Source organism: Schistocerca serialis, chromosome 5 (assembly GCF_023864345.2).
Source record: "Schistocerca serialis cubense isolate TAMUIC-IGC-003099 chromosome 5, iqSchSeri2.2, whole genome shotgun sequence".
Taxonomy (NCBI): domain Eukaryota; kingdom Metazoa; phylum Arthropoda; class Insecta; order Orthoptera; family Acrididae; genus Schistocerca; species Schistocerca serialis.
The window spans coordinates 402,921,933-402,930,659 of NC_064642.1; the positions used below are offsets into that span (position 1 = coordinate 402,921,933).

Consider the following 8,727-nt stretch of genomic DNA (forward strand, 5'->3'; position numbering starts at 1 on the left):
TACCCCTGGTTTTGGGTGAGCATTTTCGTGAAGCTTTCGCGCTTATTAGACGTACGTTTGACGAGGAGCAACTCTTCTTTGGGTCTCTTCTTGATTACTGTAGCAGCCCTCCTCGCTTCCCAGGAATTCTTCAACGAGCCGCCTGGCATCTGCCTATCCGACAGTTAGTTTTACACTGAAGCGCCAGAGAAACTGGTACACGCATGCGTATTCACCCCAGAGGATACGGCGCTGGGGTCGGCAATGCCTATATAAAACAACAAGGGTCTGGCGCAGTTGCTAGATCGGTTACTGCTGCTACAATGGCAGGTTATCAAGATTTAAGTGAATTTGAACGTGGTATTATAGTCGGCGAACGAGCGATGGGACACAGCATCTCAGAGGTAGCGATGAAGTGGGGATTTTCCCGTACGACCATTTCACGAGTGTGCCGTGAATACCAGGAAACCGGTAAAACATCAAATTTCCGACATCGCTGCGGCCGGAAAAAGACTCTGCAAGAACGGGACCAACGAAGAACTGAAGTGTCAGCGTGCAAATCATTCAACGGAACATACGGCTTTCGGAACATATGAGCTTTCGGATCCGAAGACCCACTCGCGTACCACTGATGACTGCACGACACAAAGCTTTACGCCTTCCCTGGACCGTCACCACCGACATTGAACCGTTGATGACTGGAAACATGTTGCCTGGTCGGAGGAGTCTCCTTTCAAATTGCATCGAGCGGATGAATGCTTACAGGTATAGAGACAACCTCATGAATCGATGGAGCCTGCATGTCAGCAGAGAACTCTTCAAGATGGTGGAGGCTCTGTAATGGTGTGGGGCGTGCGTAGTTCGAGTGATGTGGGACCCCTGATACTTCTAGATACAACTCTGACAGGTGACACGTACGTAAACATCCTGACTGATCACCTGAAATCATTCATGTCCATTGTGCATTTCCGACGAACTTCGGAAATTCCGGGAGGACAATGCGACATTCCACATGTCCAGAATTTCTATAGAGTGGCTCCAGATACACTCTTCTGAGTTTAAACACTTCCGCTGGCCACCAAATTCCCCAAACATTAACATTATTGAGCCTATCTTGAATGCCTTGCAACAAGCTGTTCGGAAGAGATCTCCTCCCCTCATACTCTGACGGATTTATGGCCAGTCCTGCAGGATTCGTGGTGACAGTTCCATCCAGCACTACTTCAGTCATTAGTCGAGTCCATGCCACGTCGTGTTGGGGCACTTATCGTGTTCGCGAGGGCCTACACGATATTAAGCAGGTGCACCAGTTTCTTTGGCTCTTCAGTGTATTTGGTGGTTCCACTTGATATACGGCTTTGTATGCATATTTCCACATATGTAGTGGATGTTACTGCTTCCAGCAATTGTTCGGCAGTCATATAATCATACAGTACCTTAAGATCCGAGCACTACATCTTCGATACTGTGCAATAAATCTCTTTTACTGCAAAGAAGCTATTTGCTTTCCATGTCTTGAGAAGTGATAGTCTGGAGCAAAATAAGAAAAACTGTCCAGTAAACATGGGCTTTAAAATGCATACTTTAAGATCTATGTGCACTTGTTCATCATCGCTACTGTGAAAACATCTCTTCTCCTACACACCCATAGCTCTGAAAGTATACATTTCTGAGCTCATGTTTACTAGACACTTTTTCCTTCTTTTGGTCCATATCACCTCCGCCAAATACGAGGCGTGTTTTTTAAGCAAGTACCGTTTTGAAATGTAAAAAAGACGTGCTAAGATAACCCAATACCTTTATTTTTACATGAAAGCCTGTACCTTAATCAACTTTTCTACATAATTTCCGTCAATATTGAGGCACTTGTCATAACGTTGTCCCAGTTTTTCAATACCCTCCTCATAGAAGTCTGCCGCCTGACTTGTTAACCACTGCATCACCACTGTTTTGACTTCGTCATGAAGACGCTGACCGCCCAGTTGTTTCTTCAAGTGCAGGAACAGATGGTAGTCACTGAGCGCAAGATCGGGGCTGTACGGAGGATGATTTAGAGTTTCCCATCGAAAAGATGTGATGAGATCTTTGGTCTGATTCGCCACATGGGAACGGGCATTGTCTTGCAGCAAAACGATGCCCTTGTTCAACTTGCCACGTCTTTTCTTCTGAATTGAACGGCGCAGATTGTGCAATGTCTTACAGTAAGCTGCTGCATTGATTGTCTCATTACGAGGCACAAATTCCACAAGCAGTGCTCCTTTTCTTTCCCAAAAAACTGTGCACATGATTTTCCGGGCAGAAATTGTTTGCTTAAACTTCACTTTTCTGGGTGAATCTGAATGCTGCCATTCCGTAGTCTGTTGCTTTGATTCTGGTGTGACGTAGGCCACCCATGTTTCATCGCCCATAACAATTTGGCTTAAGAAATCATCACCGTCGTCGTGGTACCGCTCAAGGAAAGTCAATGCACTGTCTAAACATTTGGTTTTGTGCACATGCGACAACATTTTCGGTACCTAACGTGAGCGCAATTTTCGGTAATTCAAGTGCTCGGTCACAATGCTACACAAAACACTACGAGAAACCTTAGGAAAGTCATCCCGCTAGGAGGAAATCGTAAAGCGTCTGTTTTCTCTCACCTTATTGTCCACTTCCTGCACCAAACTTTCATTAACGATCGAAGGACGCTCACTCCGTTGTTCATCATGCACATTAATGCGGCCATCTTTAAATGCTCTCACACACTTTCTTACCATTCCATCACTCAATGTTTTCTCCGTAAACTGCATAGGTCTCACGATGAATATCGACCGCTTTTAGGCCTTTAGCACTAAGAAATCTTATAACAGCCCGTACTTCACAGTCGGCGGGATCACGATTATCGGAGGCATCTTAAACACTCAGTACACAACGTAAACAAGGAAGAATCAGACTGTAATGGCGTCAGTGCGTAGACAACAGATGTAGGTACCCAGTGCGCATGCGCAGAACACCGACCGCAGAGATGCGGCCGCGGCGTGGCAAAACGGTACTTACTTAAAAAACACGCCATGTATATGGAAAGCAAAGAGCTTGCAGTAGAAGAGATTTCTTTCACAGTATCGAAGATGACGATGTGCTCATAGCTCTTCAGGTATGCATTTGAGAGCCCATACTTACTACATTTTTTTGCTTCTAATGCTTGCTCCTGTCTTATCCCTGAACACTGACCGTTCCTCCTGCGACAACCACTATAACAGCATCATCTGCGAAGAGCCTTGTAGAGCATCCGACATTATCCACTCTAAGGGAATATCCGAACGGGGCGGAAATTGGTAGTTGTGGTGTACATGTACAGACAAACAAATAATTACAATTTCGGAAAACCTGGGTTCTGCAGGCAGTTATTCAGCTTCGAATTGATCGACAGAGTTGTTGGATGTCCTCATGAGGGATATCGTGCTAGATTCTGTCCAATTGGTACGGTATATCGTCAAAATCCCGAGCTGGTTGGAGGGACCTGTCCCTAATGCTCTAAATGTTCTCAATTTGGGATAGATTTGGCGACCTCGCTGGCGAAGACAGGGTTTAGCAAATGCTGAAGTTTAAGCCCAGGATGGCTTGCCATGAGAGGCAACATAACAGGACGTAGAATATTGTCGACCTACCACTGTGCTGTAAGGGCGCCACGGCTGATGACCAATGGAGTCCTGCAATGAAATGAAATGGCACCCAGACCATCACTCTTGGTGTCGGGCCGTGTGGCGGACGACAATCAGGTTGGTACCGCATTGTTGTCTGGAGCATCTCACGTCTTCGCTGCTGATCAGGACTCAGTTCGAAGCGGCACTCATCGCTAAAGACAATTCTACGGCACTGAATGAGACTCCAGCGAGAAGTCGTGCGGAGATGGTCCGGACAGCTGTGGGGTAGACTCCTGTTTGAGGATAAAACTCTTTCTCAAACTATGTGTAATGTCTTATGTGTTCCCCTCAAGCCCACTCACCTTTCCTCTGTTCAGCTAATTTAGTTGATTTTCTATAGTGCGTCCGCTTATTTTGATATCTATCAGTCCAGTCTAGTAGTCACTTTAAATTTATCGGTAAGTTTCATAATTCACAGAATCAAACGGAGAAAGTTTCATTCCTGAATCATTTCGTATAGATGAGGACCATCTTTGGGACTGAATAAAAGAATTTTAACAGATGTGCTTCTCGATATTCACATTCGAAGTATATGCAGTGGTTGGACAACAGTGGAATGTGTAAGACAGTGCTAAGCTGATAAACACAAGCAGAGAATCATTTAAGATATCTCGATACATTTTCGGAAGGGGGAGGAGGGGGTATTACTCTTTTACACGTCCAATTTCAAGTACAAAGTGTCAGTACTACCGTAGGAAGAAGAATGAGGCCACTCCACTCACACACGAGACTAACACGCGTGCGCACTTTTCGGCACCCTCGGAGGCGGCGCAACGTTTCAGCAATGTGATTCGTCAGAATCTGTACTATGCACGAGCCATTTGCAGGATAATAAAGTGATGGCAATCTGTAAAGCACTCGCAGATAGATGATTTTACGAGGTTAGTAGCGTATGGGTTCCAGATCCTTCGATATTATGTTTTGCCATACCCTAGTACCGTAAACGACTTTTTACCATTTCTCAACGACGGTTCTCGTCCCTATAATGCTTACTAGTTCATGTCCATGTGCAACAGTGTGAAGGAATTGCCTGATCACGTCTATTTCAGTCAAGAACTCTATTGAACATGACTGCAAATCGCTTAGAAGATATATCGTAGATGGCCGACATGTTGTTAACTTGCAGTGATAAGAGTTATACGACACACTCGTGACATTTCAATATCATATACCGAATCTGAAAGATATTTTCTAATATGTGACATCGTAAAAGTAGACCCCGTCCGTGGGCCCACCGGTAGGGCCTACTGACAGATCGCCGTGTCAACCTCTGTCAAAGGCGCTAATGGATGCGCCATGGCATCAGCAACACACCGCTCAACCACTACTACCCGGTCAAGTAGCTCCTCAGTTGGCCACACGAGGCTGCCACCCCAACACGCACTCCCACCGAGGAGGAATTCCTGGTAGCACCGAGAATCGAACACGGGTCCTCCGCCAGGGAGTCAGCCGCGCTGACTACTCAGCTACGGAGGCAGGTGAATATATGACATCAGACCAAATTAATTTCTTATTTGTAACCTATATTTCATTATGTCTCATCCTGTAACTGTTCTGAGCAGCGTACGTGAACATAGTAAAAAATCCAATAAAGAACAGTTTATACCTAAGGAGAAAAACGACAGTAAAATTAGTAAAATGTTAAATCTTATTGAAAACACGTGCGCCAGAAGTTGTTTACAACCAAATCAGTATAAAACTTAAATTCCACAATTATTTCAAACATATACTTTTTCAAGAGATAAACAGTCTTGGCTGCAAAAAAGGCTATGTTATTTTATATTTGGGAGGCCAAAACCTGCACAACTACATTTCTTACTTGTTTACATTTCGTGATGCATTTGTTTAGGCCTGATCCTGCTTTTGATATCCTTTCGACTCCGCCATATACTCTACAAGGTAATCTACAGTCTCCTTACTTTTCAGTACATAACTTAAAAGAGACATAAGCAGATTACTCGCCTTGAATGCCGTTTTGGTTATCTTTTGGTTTGTTTTACTTTAATAGGGCACTCGACAAGGGCTACTACCTGGTGAGACTTTATGTGTGTTTTAAACGTGACTTCCCGTGTAATCAACACTATTTTACATCAGTAGATTGTTTTAAAATATTCTGTGTCGTGTCTATTGGTGTCTTACGAATAAGAATAGTTACTGGCTCCTGAATACTTTCGGTTATTATATTCCATTTCCTTTTATTTTAAGGGTTACCACACAATGTTCTTAAAACACTGACAATGGCGTTTGTCAGCTAAGACATTTGCGTGGACGACAGCAAATGCGTTTAGCATCTGTTAAGTCCAAAAGTTATACTAAATCGTGTTCGTGGCATTTTCTAAGAAAAGTTTTTATTTTTCTTTGTAGGCCAATCTGAAGATGCCTCAAACAAAGCGAAACACGTTATTGGCAAAATATAAAATAATAAAGCCCATTTTGCAACCAAGACTGTTTCTCTCTTCAAAACATTTATCACTGGTTATTGTATCATACCGCCATCAATTGGAAAAAGTTCCATATACTTTTTCAATTACTTTCAATCATGTTTCACAAGGGACTGAGAATTCTTCGAAAACAGATTAAGCGAAACGTTGGTCTCAAATTAAAAAAAAAAAAAGAACACATCAGCCAGACGACGAGCACGCTTGGAAGCATAAATTACAATTTATTTATCTTCACTTGAGAATGTTTCACTTGGTACTTCTTTCACGCGTCCTTTTGTTCCAGATGCCCTGACTACAAAAACTCTTTCTTCATTCAAATGAAAACGAGAAGTAAGCAAACTATTATTTAAAAAATACTAATAACTGTTAATACATTTATTCCACTGTGAGACAAGGAAAAACGTTCGCCATTATCTACGGAACCCGGGCGTGCAGCTCTTAGTTCGCAGCAATCGGCAGCCACGACCATCGTTCTTCAGGGCTCCAAAAATATGAGAATTGCATGGAAAGAGATTGGGACTGTATGGAGAACGTGTAAGCGCCTCCCAACCAAATTTTTCAGCGTACTCAAGACAACCTTGGCAACACGTGGGCCCGCCCACACTGTAGAAGTTCCGCTGGGAAGCCTTTACACATCCTCTATACAGTCCCGAGCACTCCCTCTATTTTTGGAGCCCTAAAGAACGATTTTGTGACAGGCGATTTGCTTCGGACGAATCACAATCATGGTTCCGTGGGCAACCGCAAACATGGGATAAATGTATTAACAGTTACGGCGATTACTTTAGAAATAATAAGCACTTACTTGTTTTTTCCCATCTGTCTCGTTTTCATTTGGCTGGCCCTTATATTTAAACTCAGTTTGGGGAGAAGAATCTAACTGCAATATGTTTATGGTCATAATCGTCACTATACCGTAGGCTTGCTTTTATTGTCGGTTTCAAGCCCTGGCAAGAAGTCGATGGTTTATGTTTCTTAGCGCTACATATCCCACAATGCTCCTTTATGGTGTGCCTTGATGCGTTTACAAGCTCTAATTTGCAAAGTAGCTACTGGTGCCGTGGCTCCCAAGTTTTCTCAAAGGAGTTGTGTAATGATTCTTTCCTCTTCTCTTTGATATAGCTACCATATGAGTTTAATTTAGGACATTGCTCTACGTTATCGAGTGCGTTACGAAATATAACTGCACAAAGGGATGAAGGTCCCACAGTCGGCGAAGTCATCAGAGGCTGCTCACAGGTGGGAGGGTAAATCGACAACGGAATTTTTCCCGTCATTCGCCACAATCGGTGTAGGGAAACCACAGGAAAACTAAATCAGGATGACTGGGTGGAGTTTTGAACAACGCACCTCTCGAACGCGAGTTAATTTTTCTAGGCACTGCGCAGATTATATTTACATTCAACAGGTGGATTCTACGTAACATTCATGTCGGATGTAGTGCGATGGTTTTTTTGCAGCAAAAAAACTCATCACTTTTGTTAAGATGTTATGCGTAAACTTTTACAACTCTGGAGAGTATAATTTTTTGGCGATATGAAAGCTTTTATCAGAGTTCTAGCTTTAAGAGCAGCGCGCTGCGATCGACCTTTTATCATGTCTCACGAAGAGTGAGATAAGAGCTAAATAAATTTGCTTTCTGCCCAACTGAGAGACAGGAGCTGTACAGTTACGATTGCCGCTCACCATTATTCTGATAGCGCTCTACCAATTCCAAAAATCAGAAAAATTAATAGGAGATTTGGGTTATTAAGTGTGAGATCACAAAGTGTAAACCAAGTATATTACAAAATAAAATCTATCTTTTTTTTCTTATCGCTGACCTATGATGTATGGAATAAAGATAAGTAAATTACATGGCGTTGACTTCGATGTATGCAATTACAAGTACAGGGATATCAAAACGTGATCATGTATTATTAAAAAAAAGTAACAGGAAATGTGTCTCAATCCGTAGTGTTTAAAATTTCGCGCTACGGCATTGTTGGACTGAATCCCTGCAGGCGTCGCGAAACACACTGAAGTCTCACGTATTGCTAGCATTACAAACGAATCCTTTGAGTAAGTTACCAACTCACCTGTCTGACAGCTGTACCAACTACCGATGTGGTTTCGTCAAGAATGTGACAGCGAATAGTTGTTGTGCCCACGTCCAAAGCAGCAACAAACAACCCGTCCATCGCGTCAACACAGCCAGGTGGGTAAATACAACTTGTAAGCTACCTTATATGTAATGATCTCTGATCTTTCGGGTCAGTTCCACTTCTCACTTTGGACGTATTGCACAGTATTTTCAACTCACTGTTGCCTACAATCTTGCACATTGAGCGATATCCGCACTTCCCTGCAACGCCTGACTGCTCACGCCACGCTACTCCTGTCAACCGACTAATCCATGGCTATGAAACAAGCGCTCGCCACTATTCAGCTGTTTCGCGCATGCGCAGAGGTGTTTCTTGTGAGAGTGATGTTAGGTGCCTGTTAAATTTCGCGTAGCGAGTTTGAGTTACAGGGCATTGTAAATACCAAAAGAAATTATATATTGAGATAACACTGTTTTGGATTTACTATACGTGACGCGGGCATGTTGCTATCGTTGCCTGGTCTCCAGTAATGTCTAATTT

General features: G+C 43.2%; 1 protein-coding gene across 2 annotated transcripts in view; it reads right to left on the reverse strand.

The window, feature by feature from the left end:
* LOC126481310 (putative glycerol kinase 5) overlaps window positions 1-8,495 on the reverse strand; it is a 380,514-nt gene extending 372,019 nt beyond the window's left edge. For both annotated transcript variants that reach the window (XM_050104967.1, XM_050104966.1), the window contains exon 1: window positions 8,182-8,495. Coding sequence is in view for 1 of the 2 variants with exons in the window: in XM_050104966.1 (XP_049960923.1) it covers window positions 8,182-8,283 (102 nt within the window). In the remaining variant the exon portion in view is untranslated. The remainder of the gene's footprint in view (window positions 1-8,181) is intronic.
* Window positions 8,496-8,727: the final 232 nt, after the last annotated feature.